The 22,882-nt window shown below is 44.3% G+C and overlaps 1 protein-coding gene across 3 annotated transcripts in view; it reads left to right on the top strand.

Moving 5' to 3' along the window:
- EVI5L (ecotropic viral integration site 5 like) overlaps positions 1 to 22,882 on the top strand; it is an 87,165-nt gene that overhangs the window by 7,132 nt on the left and 57,151 nt on the right. For all 3 annotated transcript variants that reach the window (XM_089661238.1, XM_089661239.1, XM_089661237.1), the window contains exon 2: positions 11,753 to 11,913. In XM_089661238.1, the coding sequence (XP_089517364.1) occupies positions 11,753 to 11,913 (161 nt within the window). The remainder of the gene's footprint in view (positions 1 to 11,752; positions 11,914 to 22,882) is intronic.

The raw sequence follows: 22,882 nt of genomic DNA, 5'->3' as shown, positions 1-22,882 counted from the left end.
TTAGTCATTGTTTTCCATGGGGCTGTTTGCGTCCAATGCGCATTGTAGAAAAAAAAGGTTTCTGTTTTTGTAATCTGTGTCCAATGTGAGGAGCCTTAATGGAAAAATGAAACTGTCAAAGTACTAACATAGAGATTTCAGAAAGTTAAACTTTTAAAAATAATTTTATATAAATATTTCAAAGATTTGTACAAAGCAGGATATCGGTGTCTCCATAACTTCTAAACAAAGGGCCAGTTTACCGTCCTATAGACTTTGGGGAGGTGGGGGCAGATTGTGGCCCATTGGGAGTAGACTATACCCCAGAGTCAGTGTAAACAATGCTTCAGGCCTGGTGGTCAGTAGGAGTAAAATCACAACTTTGCACCTATGGTCAGTAGGAGGGGAAATATTGCCTCACCACTGCAATTAAGCAGGATATACATGCAGAGTTTTTTCGTTTGACCAGCAAGTTGACGAAAAAACTCACAGATCCGCACATCCACATAAGTGAAATGGATGGCGGTATCTCTACCACTGCGCTATTGTATTCTGACAGCAGGGACTACCAACCCTTCCTCCTTCCCTTCCAAATACACAGATCAGCATTGCAGCCATTGGCTACAAGCACTGATAAAATATTGGTTTTCCTGCAGGACCTTTTGACAGTCATTAGACCAACTTCTGTCGAACAGACAGAGATGCACAGCAAAATGTGCCTGGTTCCCGCTGAATGTTTAGTCTGTGTATACCCTACTTTTTAGGAATGGTTCCCCATTGTTGGTGTCAGTGGGGGAAAAAAGAGCCCCATTGTTGGTGTCGGTGGAAGGAGTAGTGCCCCATTGTTGGTGTCGGTGGAAGGAGTAGTGCCCCATTGTAGGTGTCGGTGGAAGGAGTAGTGCCCCATTGTAGGTGTCGGTGGAAGGAGTAGTGCCCCATTGTTGGCGTCGGTGGAAGGAGTAGTGCCCCATTGTTGGTGTCGGTGGAAGGAGTAATGCCCCATTGTTGGTTACAGTGGAAGGAGTAGTACCACATTGTTGGTGTCGGTGGAAGGAGTAGTGCCCCATCGTTGCTTACAGTGGAAGGAGTAGTTCCCCCATCGTTGCTTACAGTGGAAGGAGTAGTACCCCATCGTTGGTGTCGGTGGAATGAGTAGTGCCCCATTGTTCGTTACAGTGGAAGGAGTAGTTCCCCCATCGTTGCTTACAGTGGAAGGAGTAGTACCCCATCGTTGGTGTCAGTGGAAGGGGTAGTGCCCCATGGTTGGTGTCGGTGGAAGGGGTAGTGCCCCATGGTTGGTGTCGGTGGAAGGGGTAGTGCCCCATGGTTGGTGTCGGTGGAAGGGGTAGTGCCCCATGGTTGGTGTCGGTGGAAGGGGTAGTGCCCCATGGTTGGTGTCGGTGGAAGGGGTAGTGCCCCATGGTTGGTGTCGGTGGAAGGGGTAGTGCCCCATGGTTGGTGTCGGTGGAAGGGGTAGTGCCCCATGGTTGGTGTCGGTGGAAGGGGTAGTGCCCCATGGTTGGTGTCGGTGGAAGGGGTAGTGCCCCATGGTTGGTGTCGGTGGAAGGGGTAGTGCCCCATGGTTGGTGTCGGTGGAAGGGGTAGTGCCCCATGGTTGGTGTCGGTGGAAGGGGTAGTGTCCCATGGTTGGTGTCGGTGGAAGGGGTAGTGCCCCATGGTTGGTGTCGGTGGAAGGGGTAGTGCCCCATGGTTGGTGTCGGTGGAAGGAAAAGCGGCCCACTGTTGTTGTCGGTGGAAGGAGTAGCGGCCCACTGTTGTTGTCGGTGGAAGGAGTAGCGGCCCACTGTTGTTGTCGGTGGAAGGAGTAGCGGCCCACTGTGGGTGTCGGTGGAAGGAGTAGCGGCCCACTGTGGGTGTCGGTGGAAGGAAAAGCGGCCCACTGTTGTTGTCGGTGGAAGGAGTAGCGGCCCACTGTGGGTGTCGGTGGAAGGAGTAGCGCGCCCACTGTGGGTGTCGGTGGAAGGAGTAGCGCGCCCACTGTGGGTGTCGGTGGAAGGAGTAGCGCGCCCACTGTGGGTGTTGGTGGAAGGAGTAAGCGCGCCCACTGTGGGTGTTGGTGGAAGGAGTAGCGCGCCCACTGTGGGTGTTGGTGGAAGGAGTAGCGCGCCCACTGTGGGTGTTGGTGGAAGGAGTAGCGCGCCCACTGTGGGTGTTGGTGGAAGGAGTAGCGCGCCCACTGTGGGTGTCGGTGGAAGGAGTAGTGCCCCATTGTTGGTGTCGGTGGAAGGAGTAGTGCCCCATTGTAGGTGTCGGTGGAAAGAGTAGTGCCCCATTGTAGGTGTCGGTAGAAGGAGTAGTGCCCCATTGTTGGTGTCGGTGGAAGGAGTAGTGCCCCATTGTTGGTGTCGGTGGAAGGAGTAATGCCCCATTGTTGGTTACAGTGGAAGGAGTAGTACCACATTGTTGGTGTCGGTGGAAGGAGTAGTGCCCCATCGTTGCTTACAGTGGAAGGAGTAGTTCCCCCATCGTTGCTTACAGTGGAAGGAGTAGTACCCCATCGTTGGTGTCGGTGGAATGAGTAGTGCCCCATTGTTCGTTACAGTGGAAGGAGTAGTTCCCCCATCGTTGCTTACAGTGGAAGGAGTAGTACCCCATCGTTGGTGTCGGTGGAAGGGGTAGTGCCCCATGGTTGGTGTCGATGGAAGGGGTAGTGCCCCATGGTTGGTGTCGGTGGAAGGGGTAGTGCCCCATGGTTGGTGTCGGTGGAAGGGGTAGTGCCCCATGGTTGGTGTCGGTGGAAGGGGTAGTGCCCCATGGTTGGTGTCGGTGGAAGGGGTAGTGCCCCATGGTTGGTGTCCGTGGAAGGGGTAGTGCCCCATGGTTGGTGTCGGTGGAAGGGGTAGTGCCCCATGATTGGTGTCGGTGGAAGGAGTAGTGCCCCATGGTTGGTGTCGGTGGAAGGAGTAGTGCCCCATGGTTGGTGTCGGTGGAAGGAAAAGCGGCCCACTGTTGTTGTCGGTGGAAGGAGTAGCGGCCCACTGTGGGTGTCGGTGGAAGGAGTAGCGGCCCACTGTGGGTGTCGGCGGAAGGAAAAGCGGCCCACTGTTGTTGTCGGTGGAAGGAGTAGCGGCCCACTGTGGGTGTCGGTGGAAGGAGTAGCGCGCCCACTGTGGGTGTCGGTGGAAGGAGTAGCGCGCCCACTGTGGGTGTTGGAGTAGTACCCCATCGTTGGTGTCGGTGGAAGGGGTAGTGCCCCATGGTTGGTGTCTGTGGAAGGGGTAGTGCCCCATGGTTGGTGTCGGTGGAAGGGGTAGTGCCCCATGGTTGGTGTCGGTGGAAGGGGTAGGGCCCCATGGTTGGTGTCGGTGGAAGGGGTAGTGCCCCATGGTTGGTGTCGGTGGAAGGGGTAGTGCCCCATGGTTGGTGTCTGTGGAAGGGGTAGTGCCCCATGGTTGGTAGATAGACAAGAAAAGGGCTGCATAAGGCCTACTGCCTGAAGTAGTGACTTTTGGTCTAAGAAACGTGTTGAGATTTGTTTATGCCTTCATATGCACCAATCTGATTTATATGATTTGATCTGCAAACATGGATATAGCAAGTTGTGTCTTAGAGCTGCAGTATTGAAATTATAAGTCAATGTTGTTCTATGATTCTATGACTTCCCATGGGGTAGTACCGCTTCTGTGATTTCACTGGAGAATGAACAGCATTGTCACCCTGTAGAAGGAAGTGGAAACATATTGGATCTGCTGGCAGGATCAACAGGTAGGGACTCCAACAAACAAAGCGCTGTGTAAATGCAGTAAATGTCTTTTTTGTACAAAGTAAGGGCCCGTTCACACTGCCTGCATGCTAAACACTTCTTTTTAGTGTGCGGGCAGCTGGTAGTTTTACCCTGCAGTGAGCATTTTCAATACATTGCATGTGTTTATTTATTTACTTATTTATTTGAAGCGCACAAAGTGACACTTCATTCATGTCTCTGCACAGCAGCACAGTGACATACAGAGCCATCCAAGTCACTGCAGAGAAGGCATCACTGCACCGCACAAGGAGGCACCTAGAGAAGCTTGTGGTGACTGGCAATTATCCAGTGCAGGAAAACACCGGTCACTGTACAATGTATGAAGGAGCCTTACAGTATGCCAGTTCTAGGAGTAGACTTACCCCTTCATTTCCTGACCTGACATGAGTGTAGATGGCCATACACAGAGCAAATGTTGGGTGGTTCCTGATGAACCTGTCAGCCAAACAGCAGCTGCATCCAGTCAGATGAAGGAACTCGCTGTTTGGCTCCTGATATTGACAGAAGATAATAGTGGGCAGGAGAGATTCTTCCATCCATGCTGTGAATGGAGTCAAAAAAAGTACTGCAGACATTGAAAAGTGTAGTGTTCATTTACATCAGTAATTGGCAGAGAGGTGTGTGTGTGTGTGTCGCGGTGGTTGAAGAAGTGCCCCCTTGTCTCAGCACAAGTCTGATCATTGGATTAGCTCCTAATACAGCTAGAAAACTGACCACACTGTGCTCTCATGCCTGGTGTGGTCAGTTTTTACTAGGAAAGCAGAGGGACTGACAGGAACACCAGGGATTTTGCGGAAAGGAAGCAATACAAAGAGATCAGGAGACTTAGTTGATTCAGGGAATATCCGATTGCCTCTCGGGGGATCAGGAAGGAATTTTTTTCCCCTGCAGGAGCAAATTGGATCATGCTTTACTGGGGGTTTTTTTTGCTTTCCTCTGGATCAACTGTGGGTATAGGATTATAACTTTTTATGGTTGAACTTTTTTCAGCCAGACTAACTTTGTGACTTTTCCATATAAGTACATGGTACAGCCGGCACATATCAGGAATATGAAATGTTGGGTTTACATATTTTATTAACGAAGCACTGTTCTACTCAATTCTATCCTAGGGGCGTACTTACCACAAGGCAAACAAGGCATTTGCCTAAGGCAGCATTTTTTAGGGGGGCAGCACCGCCCCCCTAGAAGAAGGGACACATGCAGCACGGAGACCCGGTGGGATCTGAGAGAGGCTGCAGACTGCTGTTGTATGCAGAGCCTGACTCTTGTTCCCAGGGATGTCCGGAGCTGTGAAGGTGGGGGGGGGGGTTATGTTAGTGGAAGGCTCTCTTGGGTGGGCAGGGGTGTTGTTGGTCAATGTCAGGCTCTCTTCATGGGGGGAAAGAGAGGGGTGTTGGTCAATGTCAGGCTCTCTTTATGGGGGGAAAGGGAGGGGTGGTGTTGGTCGGTGTCAGGCTCCCCCCCCCCCCAGGGGGGCTCCGATTTATTAATATTATTTTTTTTTTTTTTTGCCCAGAGCAGCACAGAACCAAAATACACCACTGTTCTATCCCAATACCTTCTCCATCCCTTTTTTCTGTTTCATATTCTCCTGCGTATTCTTGTTTTTTGGTCATTCGTATGTTTACTTCCTTTATACGGTTTCACATACATCGGTGATTGCTCTGCATCCTGCCCCGTTGCATGACATCAACGCCTACTATGTCCCTGCTGCCTCTCACTGCTGTGTGTTATGGGATCGTCGATCCCGTACTCTGTGATGTCCGTAAAGCTGTAAGTGGGTCATACACGTTATCATGTGATGAGTTGTTGCTATGCAGATCGCTGTGGTTGGGATGAGGTGAGACTGGTTCTTGGCAATCATTCAGGTGAAGGAGAGTGAAGTCCATTGAAATGAATGATATGTGATATATTACTAGTTTGGAGTGAACTTTAGTTGCATCTTGATGTTTTCCACAGGCGTGTTTCCGGTGCCTATACATACGAAGTACAGTTGTGCTCAAAAGTTTGCAAACCCAGGCACAAATCCTGAAATTTTGGCATTGATATTGAAAATATGACTGGTCCTGACAAAAACTGTGTTTTATTTAAAGATGGTGATCATACGAAGCCATTCATTATCACAGAGTTTTTTGGCTCCTTTTTAAAGGATAAGTTCATCTTTCGTAACATGTTACATCCATATTCAGGGTGTAACAAGTTATGAGCAGACCAGCCCACACTGTGAATGCTAGCGAGGATTCTGTGAATGAAATACTACAAGTCCCGAGCGCCTTTGCTGCTGTCGGCTTATAGTCCTCAATGAACTATCACAGCACTGTGGAGCACCGTGGTAGTTCATTGATTCTTCCTATCTCATACATTCCTTACAAGCAAGTAGATATACTAACTGATCTGCAGGAGACCTGCATGGCACCAGCGATCTGCTGATTGCTGGTGCAATGCTTTACAGGCTCCTGCAGACAAAAATAATAATTGCACTTTTTTTTTTACTTTAAATTTTTTACTAAAAAGGTGAACTTATCCTTTAAATCCTAATGATAATAGAGATCACACAAAGTTTCCATCCCCTAAAATGTTTGGCCTTGGTACAGACACACAAGGTGACACACACAGATTAACATGACAATGGCAAACGGTAATATCCCACTTCTGTGGCTTTTTAAATTGCAGTTAGTGTCTGTGTATAAATAGTCAATGAGTTTGTTAGCTCTAGTTGGAAGCTGAGCCTTGGGAAGCAGAAAAGAACTGTCAAAAGACCTGCATAACAAGGTAATTTTATAAAGGGAACACGGTAAATGTAACAAGGGAACTTTATAAAGATGGAAAAGGGATATAAATAGATTTCTAAAGCCTTGAATGTGACAGTCAGTACTGTTCAATGACTTTTTAAGAAGTGTAAAATTTGGGGATCTCTTGATACCAAGCCAAAGTCTGGTAGACCAAGAAAGATTGCAGCCACAACTGCCAGAAGAATTATACAGGATACAAAGAAAAACCCACAGGTAACCTCAGGAGAAACACAGGCTACTTCAGAAAAAGACGGTGTGGCTGTTTTCAAGGAGCACGATACAACAATACTTGAACAAAATTGAGCTGCATGGTCGAGTTGCCAGAAAGAAGCCTTTACTTTGCCAATCACTCAAAAAAATCCTGATTACAATATGCCCAACAACACCTTGACACACTTAACCGGGTTTCTTTGTATTCCGAACAATTATTCTGGCAGTTGTGGCTGCTATCTTTCTTGGTCTACATGACCTTGCCTTGGTATCAAGAGATCCCTGAATTTTCCAGTATTTGAGCAGTACTATTCAGGGCTTTCAATATCTTTTTATATCCTTTTCCATTTTTATAAAGTTCCATTACCTTGTTACACACTTTAAAAAGCCACAGATGTGGGAAATTAAACTTTTAATTGTCTTTTTTTATCCTGTGTGTGTCCCCTTGTGTGTCTGTACCAAGGCCAAACATTCCAGGAGATGGAAACTTTTGTTAATGGCCATTTGGGTGATTTCCATTATCATTATGATTTAGAAAGGAGCCAAACAATTATGTGATAATAAATAGCTTCATATGATCACTATCCTTCAAATAATTTTTTGACATGATCAGTCATATTTTCAATATCTATGGCAAAATTTCAGGATTTCTGCCAGGGTGTGCAGGGAACACAACTGTAATGTCATTCCCAAAATGGACCTGTACTTGGTTCCTGCATGGCAATGCAACAGGCTTGCTTTATTCTACCTGCAAACTGTCAGAGAATAAAGGGAAGCCACTCATTTAAAGCTTTGTTCAAGTTTTTTGAGCTCTCCAATATGCCAGAAGTCTGCCAAGCAAAATAGGTGAGTTGGAAGCTTTGGTGCATGAAGAGAACTATGATTTTTTTAGTATTGCAAATCTTGGCTTCATTCTTCTCGTGACTGGGCCATTAATATTCCTGGCTATATTCTCTTTCGGAGAGACAGGTTAAAAAGGAAAGGTTGTGGTGTCTGTCTCTGTCTCTATGTGAGAAGTGATCTCAGAGCGAGTGTGAAAGAGGACTTAGTTGATGAAGAATGTGATGAGGCTGGAGTATTATGGGTGGAACTGCACATGGGGATGTGTACTACAAAGGTCATCATTGGAGTTTGTTATAGGCCTCCTAGTGTTAATGAGGTGATGGAAACTCAGCTCCTTGCACAGATCAAAAGGGCTGCAAGAGCTGGAACAGTGATAATAATGGGGGATTTTAACTACCTTACTGGAGTAATGGTACTGCAGGCACAGTTAAAGGGCAAAATTGTATAAACCTACTACAGGACAATTGTATGGTACAGTTCAGAGGCCCCAACTAGGAATGATGCTCTGCTGGACCTGGTAATCTCAAACCATGCAGAGCTTATTACGAATGTCCATATAAAAGAACATCTGGGTAGCAGTGATCATAACATGATTCCATTTATTGTTAGCTGTAAACAGGCACATATGGGGAAAATAAAACTGCTCAACTTTAGGAGAGCAAATTTGCCAAGGCTGATTGCTGCTCTTCAAGACATAGACTAGGAGGCAATATTGGCATCGAACACAACACAGAAATGGGAGTTCTTCAAAAAGACTGTATGTGAACACACTGCAAAATATATTCTCATGGGAAACGAGTTTATAAGGCTAAAAATCAAACCTATGTGGCCAAAATTAAAAAGGCTATAGAAAATAAGAAAAGGGCTTTTATTAAATATAAAAATGAAGGAATGCTATCATCGTTTAAACATTACAGAGAATATAACAGAATATGCAAAAAGGAAACAAAAATTGAAAATGAACGGCAGATTGCAAAAGATAGCAGGACCAACCCCAAAAAATTCTTCAAATATATTAATAGTAAAAAGGTTCGGTCCGAGCATGTAGGCCCTTTACAAAATAATCTAGAGTGGGTGACTGGGGACAAAGAGAAGGCAAATTTATTAAATACCTTCTTCAGCTCTGTGTATACAAAGGAGCATGGGGGAGCTCTTGTCCATAATGGGCATGGTATTGACACAGCTCCAGATGATCCACATTGGCTCACAATTGATATGATCCAAAAATATTTAGACAGAATAAGGTGAATAAAGCACCTGGACCGGATGGCATACACCCACGGGTCCTTGAAGAACTGAGCTCTGTCATTTCAAAGGCATTGTTTCTAATTTTTAGGGACTATTTAATGACTGGCATAGTACCACTGGATTGGTGTAAGGCCAATGTGGTGCCAATATTTAAAAAGGGATCAAAATCTTTACCAAGTAATTCTAGACCTGTTAGTTTAATTTCTATAGTTGGGAAGATACTGGAGAGTTTAATAAAAGACCACATAGATGAGTTCTTGCTGGAAAAAAATATTTTAAGCAACAGACAGCATGGATTCATGAAAGACAGAAGTTGTCAAACAAATCTGATTTCTTTTTATGAGGAGGTGAGCAAAACCTTGGACAGAGGGGTGGGGGTGGACGTGGTATACTTGGACAAAGGGGTGGTGGTGGATGTAGTATACTTGGACAGAGGAGTGGCGGTGTACGTGGTATACTTGGACAGAGGGGTGGCGGTGGACGTGGTATACTTGGATTTTGCAAAAGCGTTTGACACAGTTCCCCACACACGGCTAATGTGTAAGGTACAGTCTAGGGGCTTAGAAAATCCGTATGTAAATGGATAGAAAACTGGCTAAAAGATTGTGTTCAGAGAGTAGTGGTTAATGATTCATACTCTGAATGGTCTGCAGTCATCAGTGGTGTACCCCAGGGTTCAGTATTGGGACCCTTTCTTTTTAATATATTTATAACCGATATAGGGTCTGAGATTAAAAATCCCATTTCAGTCTTTGCAGATGACACCAAGCTGTGCTGTGGAATAACGTCCTTACAGGATGTCTCCAATTTACAAGCCGACCTCAATGCACTGTTTAATTGGGCAACTATGTGGCAAATGAGGTTTAATGTTGATAAATGTAAGGTTCTGCACTTGGGGGCTAAGAATATGCATGCATCATACATACTGGGGGGGGGGTACAACTGGGGGAATCAATGGTGGAGAAGGATCTGGGAGTTCTGGTAGATCACAAGCTTAATAATGGCATGCAATGCCAAGCTGCGGTTTCTAAAGCGAGCAAAATCCTCTCTTGTATTAAAAGAGGTATAGACTCCAGAGAGAGAGAGATATTTCCCCCGGTACAAATCATTAGTAAGACCTCATCTGGAATATGCAGTTCAATTTTGGGCACCAATTCACAAAAAGAACATTGGGGAACTGGAGAAAGTACAGAGAAGGGCAACCAAACTGATAAGAGGCATGGAGGAGCTCAGCTATGAGGAAAGATTACAGGAACTGAATTTATTCTCTCTTGAGAAGAGGGGAGTAAGGGGGGATATGATATCCATGTATAATACATAAGGGGGGATATGATCTCCATGTATAATACATAAGGGGGGATATGATCTCCATGTATAATACATAAGGGGGGATATGATCTCCATGTATAATACATAAGGGGGATATAATCTCCATGTATAAATACATCAGTGGTTCATATAGTGAACTCGGTGTAGAGCTATTCACCCTGAGGTCATCACAGAGGACAAGGGGGCACTCTTTACGTCTGGAGGAAAATACATTTAATCTCCAAATATGGAAAGGTTTCTTCACAGTGAGAGCTGTGAAAATGTGGAATAGACTCCCTCAAGAGTTGGTTCTGGCCAGCTCAGTGGATTGCTTTAAAAAGTCCTGGATTCTCTCCTAGATACACAGAATATAACTGGATACTAACATTTATAGGTAAAGTTGATCCAGGGAATATCCGATTGCCTCTTAGGGGATCAGGAAGGAATTTTTTCCCCTGCAGGAGCAAATTGGATCATGCTTTGCTGGGTTTTTTGCCTTCCTCTGGATCAACTGTGGGTGTAAGATTATAACTTTTTTTTTTTAAATGGTTAAACTGGGTGGACGTTTATCTTTTTTCAGCCAGAATAACTATGTAAATATGTAAGACTGTTCCACTTGGTTACTCTATGAGTAAGCTTTAGATGGAATGAAAGACGCTGGAGCTTTTGGGAACCAGGTAGAATAATCTTTATATTGGAGAGCTCAATAAACTTGAACAAGCTTTTATGATGAGTGGCTTCCCTCTATTCTCTGAGAGTTTGCGGGTGGATTCTATGAAGCGGCCATCAACTGCTAAGAGCCAGCGCCTTGAGTCAGAGAATTAGGGAGGAGATCCACTGAAGACAATCAGAAGGGGATCCGTTCCCCTTCATCTGGGCGGATTGGATTGGAGGGCAGTTGGGTGTAAATGGACACACGGTCTGTTTATATGCAACTGCTCATAGAGCAGAACTGGCTGTGTCTGTGTCTGCTCTGCATAAGCAGAGCAGACACAGACCAGTGATCTGTTTGCTCCACTCTCAGTGGACAGATCCCCCGCTGAGCAAGTGAATCGCAGGTGGCCTTTTCACATTACATACAGACATCAAAAACCAAGAGTTCTTCAATGCTTTGGCCACATCTATACAATAGCTCCCTACTGGGTCCTATAAGGCAGGAGACATTCAAGAGATGGCCCCATAGAACACTGTTGGTAGCTACCATGCAGGCATGTGGGGATCTCTATGTAGATGAGGATGAGGGGTAGGGGGCATTTTTTAATAGAACTGGACGAATCTCACAATCTAGCTAGCCAACATACCTAAAAATGTAACTTGTATCTGACTTTTTTTTTTTTTTATAGCCAGGTCATTTTCTATCACTGGAAGAACATTCCTCTTGGTCCCTCAATCAGACTGACTGGATCCTGAATTCTTTATTAATATGTCCAGCCTTTGGCTGAATCCATTCCAACTTTCCTTTTAATAAGTATTGTACTTTAACTGTCACTTTTTTTGTTTTTAAACTCATCCTAGTCATCCACTTTGGTCTCTGCCGTAACTTCCACTGGTTTTGTCGCACTCTTGCTCAAGCCACTGACTGGATAATTTCCTGTTATTTCAGATGAGCATTCTGGCCCCGCTCCCTCTCGTAGACATGGCCAGTCCAGCCCTAAGCCCAGATGATTCATCTTTGTCAGCAGCCTTGAGCATCTCCCCCTCAGACTCGGAGAACCTCAGTCCAGATGAACTGGAGCTGCTCAGCAAGCTGGAGGAGCAGAACAGGTACATAGTATGGGGTTGGGGTTGGCATATGTGGTTTCCTGTGCAGCCAGGTATTCCTTCGTACCATCTTTCATCTTTTGTCCATGATGGGTTATTTCATGTTATCGGTGTATTTCAAAAATTGTACTTGTGTTCAGGGGTGGACTGACCATTTGGAAACTCGGGCACTGCCAGAGGGCCCGGGGTCAGTAGGGGACCCCATGAGATGCCCCTGGTACCTTTTTCATAGGCTTTTTTTGAGTTTGGGCAAGAACACAGGGGCCCCATGATCCCCTATTGCCCAGGGGCCCCATGAGTTGTCAGTCCGCCCCTGCTTGTGTTATAAGAAGTAGATAAAAATATGAACATTCTCAGACTGCTTAGGATTAAATGTACTCTCCAGGCAAAACTGAGAATTAAAGTGGATGTAACCTCTGACATGAACAAAAGCTTATCCTTTTATTCTGCGTATTTGTCTCAATTTGTTGCTATTTTCATACCATTGCCATTACCTGGGCAATAGGGGATCATGGGGCCCCTGTGTCCTTGGCCAAACTTAAAAAAGCCTATGAAAAAGGTACCAGGAGCATCTCATGGGGCCCCCTACTGACCCCGGGCCCTTGGGCAGTGCCTGAGTCTCCAAATTGTCAGTCTGCCCCTGGCCATTACCATTGCTATTTCTAAGTTTATTGATTGCCACACTATAGTCAAAGTCTCTCACTTCTAAAAGTTACTCACTATATGTTTGGGGACCTCTCCCCCCTTTTTTGGGCATTACTTGCAGGATCCTGTCCCCCTTTTTGCACAGAGGGGGAGTGGCCGGGGTTCTCACTGCCATTTAGTCCTATATATAAGCATTGTGTTTTCATCTATTGCTCTGAGGAAGGGAGTTCGACTCCCGAAACGCGTCAGCACGTTACCCGAGGACCTATGCTGTCCATGACTGGCATCCTTTGACTCCTTGTCTCTGTTTTTATGACATTTTTGGCTTGTGATTATGCATTTGTGTTTTTATTATAAATTTCATATTATCACGGTAATGCACAAGGAAAGTGCGCCCTGTTTTGTTCTTTTCTGCTAGTATCAAGATTCCCCGATCTATCAAGGGCGGCAGCTCAGCAAGTGCCTGATTCCATATTTTCAGTGCAGCAAGAGAGATTTGAGCGCTGGTTTCTGGTTACTGTTGTACTACTTTTTGTGCAGCCTGATGCAATTTGCAGCCCCTTCAAATGAATGGGTTGCAAAATCAAACCACACAGGAACGTGGAGCAGGCTCCTCTGAAAAGTGGTCCACATGAAAATTGCTTTTCAGAGATGTTTGAAAAGTGGTGAAAAGGCGATATGTTACCTCTTCACCACCTGGTTTAAACCTAGAATGGTTGTACTACCAAACTGCAAATGCATGCATTGCATGGAAATTATAGGTTTAAATCAGCCTCTTCACCACCTGTCATACATGCTTAGATTACTTTTCAGAGGAGCTGCAGTGCCTGTCGCATTTTTAAACTAGCCCTTGGTTGCATTTGGCGGCTGTTTACACGTGAGGTTGGAGTTGGTAAAACCCTGCAGTTGAGCTGTGGTTTTACCTTCCCCAATCTCTACCTCCTTTAGCTGCAGAGGCAGCAGCCAATGGTGAATAATTGCCATGTTGTGCCCATATAGCTGTTTTTGTGTATCTATATGGACACAATAGCGTCTTTATGCTATTGTGCCTATATAGATGCTTTTGTGCCCATATATCTTTTACTGTACCCTATTATGCCCATTGACCGTTGCAGCGCTGCCAGCAGGTGTGGAACCTAATACCAGGAATGAGAGGCGGAGTGCTGTTGGTATCATACCACCTGACATTGCAGCCAGCACTATAGAGGAGGCATTGGCTTATGCGGTATATACCCGCGGTCATCTACTCCCTCCTGCCTTGCCTCTCGCCTTCCACGGCCACTTCTGCCGTCATCCAGGTTCAGTGGCAGCAAGTTGGCAAGCCCAGGACCAATCTACCAGTCACCTGGCTATGATTGACTGGTAGATAGTAGGGATGCACCGAACTTTCAGTTGCCGAAGCGTTTCAGCCAAAAACACCGATACAGGTGCGGAAAAAACCCCTCCCCTCGCCACCAGCCGCCTCTCGGTAGTTCAGCCTTATCTGAGAAATTATCAATCCTGGCGCTGGGCATAGAGATGAGTGAAGGAAAGATGGCCACCACAAATCTCTATGCCCTTGGAGGAACGGAGCGATGTCACTTCCCTTTCCGGTCATTTTTTTTTTTAACCACCTCCCGCCCGCCATATAGTCCAATGACGGGCGTAAGGTGGTTCTCTTGTTGTGGGAGGACGTCATATGATGTCCTCCCATTCTCACTGTGCATGCGCAGCTCAGGGAGCGCGCGGCGATCGGCTGTGCGCTGTGTCCCTCGGACACAGCGGATCACGGAAAGAGTCGAAGATGTCGGCTCAGTCATGTGATTAGCTGTGTCCAGTCACAGCTGATCGCATGTAAATAGGGAAATGCCGGTTATCGGCATTTCTCTCCTCTCGAGCTGTCACGCTCCTCAAGAAGAGAGCCAGTAATCGGCTTTCCGTGGTGGGGACATGTACACTGGTCATCAGGGCACTGATGATCAGTGTAGCCCCAGCAGTGCCACCTGTCAGTGTCCATCAGTGCCTCGTGCCAGTGCCCATCAGTGCCACATATCAGTGCCTACCAGTGCACATCAATGCCACATATCAGTGCCCATCTGAGCTGCCTTTCAGTGTCACCCATCAGTGCCACCTATCAATGCTTCCAATCATTGCCACCTATCAGTGCTGCCTATCAATGCCGTGTCAGTGCAGCCTAACAGTGCCAGTCAGTGCTGCCTATCAGTGCCATATATCAGTGCTGCCTTTCAGTGCCCATCAGTGATGCCTGCCAATGCCCATCAGTGCCACCTACCAGTGCCTCCTCATCAGTGCCCATCAGTGCCACCTATCAGTGCCCACCCCTGCAGCCTCATTAGCGCATATCAGTGAAGGAGAAAAATCACTTATTTACAAAATTTTATAACAAAAATTAATAAAAATTGTTTTTTTTCCAAAATGTTCAGTGGTTTTTGGTTTAAGAAAAAATAAAAAACCCAGAGATGATTAAATACCACCAAAAGAAATCTCTATCTGTCACAAAAAAAATGATAAAAATTTCATATAGGTACAGTGTTGCATGACCGTGCAATTGTCATTCAAAGTGCGACAGCGCTGAAAGCTGGAAATTGGCCTGGGCAGGAAGGGGGTATAAGTGCCCTGTAGGCTAGCAGTTAAAGCACTAGATTAATGCTTTTTTTTTTTTTTTTTTTTTTGATCCAATGCTTTACATTGTAGAGGAGAGATGTGGGGGTCTTATTGACCCCATATCTCTCTATAAAGAGGACCTGTCACTAATTCTATCATAAGGGATGCATGCATTTCATGTGATAAGAATAAAAGTGATTAACATTTTTTTTAAAGGAACAGTGCAAAAAAAACCCCAAAAAACCCAAAACATTAAATTAATTATTTTTTTTAAAGTTTAAAGTGCCCCCATGCTCGCACGTAGTGGTGAATGCATACTTAGGCCATGCCCACATATGTAAATGGTTCAAACCACACATGTGAGGTATCACCACAAACGTCAGAGCAAGAGCAATAATTCTCACACTAGACCTCCTCTGTAACTTTGCACTGCTAACCTGTAGACATTTTTAAAGCATCACCCATGGAGATTTTTAAGTACCGCAGTTTCACGCCATTCCACAAGCGTGCGCAATTAAAAGGACACCACTAATGATTTTCTTTATTATGGTCAATTACAATTCAATAGAAAAAAAAAAACTTTTATATTTTTCAGTCGAGTAAAGAAGATATATTGCATATGAATTTATTGTATGCTTGTTTCCAGCCAGCAGGTGCAACTTTTAGGAACCTTTCCACATGTGTTCTTCTAAGTGGTTGTAAAGGCTCATAGTTTTTAACCTTCATGCATTCTATTCATGAAGCTAAAAAGTCTTCTGTGTGCAGCAGCCCCCTTAATACTTACCTGGGCCCCATTTCAATCCAGCGAAGTGCACAAAAGCAGCTGCACTCCGGGGACTCTTCCTCCTCATTGGCTGAGACAGCAGCAGGAGCCATTGGCTTCTACTACTGTCAATTACAGCCAGTGAGCCAATGAGAGGAGAGCTTCATTTGTGAATGGACATACAGAGCAGTGGCTTGAGAGCGACCCTGCTCCGGTGATCCCATAGCAAGCTGCTTGCTGTGGGGGCACTCGGCAGAAGGGTGGGACAAGGAGAGCCCGCAGGGGAACCAAGAAGAGGAGGATCAGGGCTACTCTGTGCAAAACCACTGCACAGAGCAGGTAGGTGTGACATGCTTGTTTCTTTTTGTTTGTTTTTTTTTAAGAAATCAGCCTTTTAAATATTTCTTTAATAGCTCAAGCAGAAATATACAAGGCAATGAGTGAGAGCAGTGACAGCTCCCTTCTTCTTGTCCTCCATATTATTCTGTAAAAGACAACATGCTTGAAAGGAAAGGGGCATGGACCCCAAAACATGTCAGTACAGTGGAGGTACTTTTATGACATAATCTAAAGCTTCAGGCCCCCCTTTATGTGCCAGCTTTGGGGTGATATGCCCTGTTCAAACCACTTGATCTCTAATCATTTTATGTTTATATTTTATCTGTACTAAAGTGCTCTTTTTTTTGTGCAAAACAGTCTGTCAGTCATTAGATTTACACAGCTCTGCCAGACAGCAGAGCCAGGTTGGTGACTTCATTTTTCCTACTCCAGTGTAAGTAGGGCTCCAAATTTAATTTTTTTTATATTTTTGTTATGACTCTCCCCTTCCCCCTTCCATATATAACTTCTTCCTTGGTCCAGTGCTAACAGTCCTTTGTAAGGTAAAGCAGTAGTTATGTCATTCCACTGATTTCCTGTTACCCCAGCCTGAATCCAACTGGCTAAAAGACTACAGGAAAGTGTGTGTGTGTAAGTAAAAATTCCATGATGGTGGGGGTAAATCCCAGAGTTCCACTTTAAGCAATACCATCCTGTCTGTGATTGGACAGTGAGGGAGCAGCAGGACATATAAATGATGGGGAATGCAGTGTTGGGCTGTGTGATGTTCGGCAATGAAGCATTCAGCTGGAGCGTGTGCCTGGGAAAAGTCACCCTGATTCTTGGTAGGACAATGATGTATAGATAACTGAGCCAGGATGCTTTCACTTTCTGCACAATGTCCTCATTCAAACACACACCAAGCTGCATGAATAGCACAGACTGCCTTCTCTTCCAGTTAACTGTCACTTTGTATTCAAGGCAAAATGTAGCTTCCTATTTGTATCATTGTCCTTTTTAGTACCACTTTTAATTGGAACTCCTATTTGTGCAGTATTTATATGAACTTTTAAAGTATGATATTTTTAAAGTGCATGTATAGGCAAAAACATTTTTTTTAAGTTTTGGATAGAATAGGAAAAGATTAGAACCTCTCTTTTTTTTTTTTTTTTTTTCTGTTATCCATGGGTTCATTCGAGAGATTTCCCCACATTTGTTGTTATAGTAATAATGTTTAACTGGTCAAGAAGTGAGGGAAAATCTGCAATAAAGGGCTTAGAGAGAAATACAAGTCTGAATAATTTTTTTAGAAACCAAATGCCAGTGGAGTTCTCTGAGCAATTTAAAAATAATTTTTGCTCTAACGCCTGTTAGAATGTGGTCCCTGAACTTTGATATCATGGTATCAACTTAAAAGAACTATTGTGAGAGATATATATATATAGGCTGTGTTGACCCTGGACTTAATGAAGCACAGTGGACCAACACCAGCAGATGACATGTTTCCCCAAATCAACACAGACTGTGGAAACTTCACACTGGACTTCAAGCATCTTGCAGTGTGTGCCTCTCCATTCTTCCTCCATACTCTGGGTCCTTGGTTTCCAAATGAGATGCAAAAGTTGCTCTCATCAGAAAAGAGGACTTTGGACCACTGAGCAACAGACCAGGTCTGTTTTTCTTTAGCCCAGGTAAGACGCTTCTGACATTGTTTGTTGTTCAGGAGCGGCTTGACAAGAGGAATACGACATTTGAAGCCCATGTCCATGATCCGTCTGTGTGTGGTGGCTCTTGATGCACTGACTCCAGCCTCAGTCCACTCCTTGGGAAAGTCCCCAACACTTTTGAATGGTCTTTTCCTGACAATCCTCTCCAGGCTGTGGTCATCCCTGCTGCCTGTGCTCCTTTTTCTTCCACACTTTTCCCTTCCATATAACTTTCTATTAATGTGCTTTGATACAGCACATTTGGGAACATCCAACTTCTTTTGCAATTACCTTTTGAGGCTTTCCCTCCTTATGGAGGGTGTCAATGATGGTTTTCTGCACAACTGTCAGGTCAGCAGTCTTTCCGATGATTGTGATTCCTACTGAACCAGACTGAGAGACCATTTAAAAGCTCAGGAACCCTTTGCAGGTGTTATGGATTAATTATCTGATTAGAGTGGGACACTTTGAGCCGAGAATATTGCACCTTTTCACAATATTCTCATTTTCTGAGATTGTGGATTTGGGGTTTTCATGAGCTGTAAGCCATAATCATCACAATTATGACAAATCACGGCTTGAACTATCTTGCTTTGCATGTATTGAGTCTATCTCATATATTAGTTTCACCTTTTAAGTTGCATTACTGAAATAAATGAACTTTTAAAGATGGCCGCTTTGCACTTCAAGACTTGCTTTCACTTGGCTATTCCCAGACCCGGAAGTGACGTTTGACGCTCCAATGTACGTTTCTTCAGGAAGTGACGACTGGCATATTCGGGGAGGTTTATGTAAGGCACCTTGTTCCTCATTGGACACCAATCAGCAAGAATACTGAGAGTTAATTGGACGGCTCCGGAAACATGGCCGATCCTATATATTGGTCAAGAAACTTGCCATAACCTAAATAGTGCTTGCCATAACCTATACAATAACTAATTAAGCATGCTGTGAAACACTGGTTCTTCGGTAAAAAGAAAACCCTAGGCACAAGGAGTGAATATAACATGTACATATATTAAAAAAATGGAGCATTGATATTTGATACTGTACCTCGCAACACGGCAAATACAGTAAAGTGGCAACTTCAGTCACAGAGGCAGAGGGTTAGTGTTTGGGTCAGGGTCAAAGGTCAGGATTTGTTTTTTTTTTTTTAAAATTGGTATCAGTGTGAGTGTGTTTTAGGTAAAAAAAAATGTGCACTATTGTTTCTGGGCTGTAGTACAGGTACAAACAACAAATAACATACGTACAGGTATATATGTTATTGCTGAGATCCTCAAGAGCTGGAAAATATATTTTGGGTTGTTCTTTGGTGGTAGGTTATGGTAGTAAGAAGAAACACACAGATAAATTTAAAAAAATTATTTTTTTTTTTTTTTTACTATTTTGGGCCTGTTTTCCTTTTGATCAATAAAAAAAAAATCAGGAGATATCCATTACCATTTACTACCAAATGAAAGCCCAATTTGTCCTGAAAAAAAACGCGGTATAATTCCCCTGGATGCACCAGGTAGTTGTGATATGTTCGGTTTTACTAACACATGTCAAAGTTGCAAAATTGTGCTTAGGTGTTAAGATTTGTTTTACCTTTAGGCGGGAAGGGGTTAATTTCAATCAGCCAGTGGACTGATTAGAAAATGAAATTACCAGATTCCTCAATGCACACAAGTGAAGAATCCTTCCTGCTGTGCTATTGTCTTCTGACAGGGAGGACTCCTCTGTGAGAATGCACTGATCTGCCCTGCAGTCAGTTGATAATTTTTGATCTCATTCGACAAACGTCTGTCGATTAAATCAACTTCTGTTGAGGGGGAACAACAAGGGATGGATCAAAATTCGGCCTCGTCCCTGCTGAACCGGCCAAATTTCGTCCCATGTATGCCCAACTGAACACATTTAAAAACCTATTGGCTGCAATGGCTGTAGATGAGCATTCTCAGGCATGGCTCCCTGTGCTGGAAAGGGTTATTCTACACTCCCGTTTTAGACCTGCTGCAAGGTGTCACTGACAAATGTTGGTCTCACACTAGCAATTTTTGAACCACACTGATTGGCTTATGTAGCCATTATTTTTTTATTTTTTAGCAAAAATTGTGTTTTCCTGTGTTAGGGTCAGCCTAGGGCTTAGGTTAAAGCATCTCTAAATTCAAAAACTTTTGTTTATATTTTGGATAAAGAATGGAGTGATTAAAACACCTGGCAGATTTTTCTTTTATCCGTGTCCCATCAAGAAATTTCCCTTCACTTCCTGTCCCATAGACACAACAGGAAGTGAGAGAAATTCTGTCTAAAGTGCGCAAAATCCCCTCTTAGTTGTCACTGGATTAGGTGTCCCCTTTGTAAAATTTCACCTCTGTTCCTTCTCTGGGGACAACAAAACATTTTGGATTACCCTTTTACTTTTAGTCCTGATTACAAGCACGTTTCCTTAGTAGGGACACAGACGGCAATGTAAAAGGACGGAGGGTCTAATCTCTCAACACTCCATTCAAAACTAAAAAAATACACCTTTCGCCTATAAGTTAGGATATATGTGTTGTTCTTTTCATATTTATTTGTTTTAAAAGATCCCCAATAAAAACAAATCTGCCATGCTTAAAATGATTGCAAATCCTTACATATACTCAGTGAAGTGACTGGCCTCAATGAATGCACAAAACAATCCTACATAAGTTGTACCTGTTTACCTGCAGTATTTTCTTCTCTGACTTTTTAAAGTGCTGCATTTTAAAACTTGTCGGGAGAGTTCAGAAAAAGGGGGTAGAGAGCTGAAGTTACACTCTGCAGAGCTCAGTGAGTACAGCTCTGAGAGCTGATTGGAGAGAAGGGACACTCCCCACTCTACACAGCACACAGGAACAGCTGAGGCTCTCAATCTGCTGGAGGTCCCTCCCCTGTCACCATTTTTCTCTTGGTGTCAGGAAAACTTGTCAGAAGTGATTCATGCTAATAACAGGAATTAAGCAGCAGACAGAAATGACACTAAGTGCTGATTCACACATGTGCGGTGCGGATTGAAGCTCAGGTTTCACAGCTAATTGACACAGTTGCTGTTCATCAGTTCAGGTCGGGTTTACATCAGGTTCAGGACAGGATCAGCTCAGGATTTTATCCTGTTCCCACGTCAGGTTTAGAAACGGTTCCCATAGAAATCAATAGCCTGCAATCCGCACCTGAACTGGACCGCACTGCTAGAAATCGTACATGAGTCTTTTTCAAACCGCAATGAATCTGCATCGGCAGTGCACCGGACATATGTGAACAGGCACCATAGGAAGCAGTGTTATTTCACATGTCATGTGGATTGGATGTGGTTCAAACAGCATCCAATCCGCCTATAGGTGAACGGGCACTAAGTGGATTGGATGCGGTTTGCACTGGCAGTGCAGATTCAGTGTGTATTGAAAAAGAGTCCTGTCTGATTTCTGAGCAGTGCAGACAGGTTTAGGTGCAGAGTACAGGCTGTAATCTGCACCTAAACCGCGACCCTTTAATACAGTTCCTCATGTTGTGGTGACCCCAACCATAAAATTATTTACCCAGTAATTATAATTCATGAGTGCCGTTTTACCTCCAATACTGCTGCTTTCAACACAGTAGCTGCTTTCAACACAGTAGCTGCTCTTTACACATCGGAAATGTGTTTTCTGATAGTCTTAGGTGACCCCTGTGAAAGGGTCTTTCAACCCCCAAAGGGGTCGCGACCCATAGGTTGAGAACCACTGCTATAGAGGGATATGCTTTGTTCATATTTCATCTCTGAGGTTTACAACGACTTTAAAGTGGAAGTAAACCAATCAATTTTAATGTGGTTTTTAAATTTACATTTGCAGTATGTCGGGAATGCTGTCACATTTGCTTATAATTTCAACCAAACTGTCAAACCAACAAATGGCTGGTGTCATAAGTGATCACATGTGACCCACCATGGCAGTTACAGATCAAGCAGAGGCCAAGATGGCGGCTTCCTTGGCTGAAAAGGAGAGGAGGGTTTAGTTGCGCTTTAACCTACTAATAGTTTTATCCCACTCTTGCCTTATCTGTCACCAAAAGTACACTGTGAACCAAGATCTCAGCACCAACAACCACTGCTTCAAACTCTTCTGGAAGGATGCTAGTTGAAAACCTGTAAAACCTATGTGGGTTTCAGAATTCAGGTAAATATTTTTCCATGCCACACCTTTCCTCTAAACCTCTGCAGATGGAAGTGGGATCCGGTCCAGGTGGCTGTTTTATTTGGATGCTACCTACACTACTATTATATGTGGATTTTAAAGATCCTGAAATGATAGTTTAATAAAGACAACGTTTTTTTCTTTTTGCGATTACATTTCAGGACTTTGTTTTATGGTTTAGTGTTACTAGCATTCTTGAGCTGTAATTTTCACACTATACTAAAAATACATTTTTACAGAACCACCACCCCTGATTAATATGAACCTGTACTTGCCTTGAAGCACGTACAGAAACTGGAAATAAATATGGGTTTTAGAGGTGTAAATCCAGTTTGGTGTCTTTCGAAGAGCATGAAACCCTGCAAATCTAGACCACCTACTGCTGTTGAAAGCTTGCTTGGTAGTCTTGTTCCTCAGTTCTTCCTTTTGGTACAAAACTGATTGGCTGCTTCACTGAGCAGTAGTGAGGAGTGGTGCTGCTGGGTCCAAGCTCTTGGCCGTAATTGCTGCTCAAGACATGCATAATGGCACACCCCAAGTTTTAGGATTCCTGGGGCACCCTGGAACCCATCTGATAGTGTGTGTGTGTATAGAAACTTAAATGTGTGTGCCTATATTTTCTGCTGCTGTTTACTTGCATTAAAGGATCACTCCACTGGTATCGTGTTTTAGTTATAGTTGGAGCATGGTGAACTAAGTGGTGGCTTCATATGTTACCTTTGATACCCAGACAGTGAGATTCCCCTCTTATATCTCCT

The sequence above is a fragment of the Staurois parvus genome, unplaced genomic scaffold, assembly GCF_062004578.1.
Source record: "Staurois parvus isolate SC_StPar_1 unplaced genomic scaffold, SC_StPar_1.0 ptg001328l, whole genome shotgun sequence".
Classification (NCBI taxonomy): domain Eukaryota; kingdom Metazoa; phylum Chordata; class Amphibia; order Anura; family Ranidae; genus Staurois; species Staurois parvus.
This window is presented reverse-complemented; position numbering and strand designations above follow the sequence as displayed.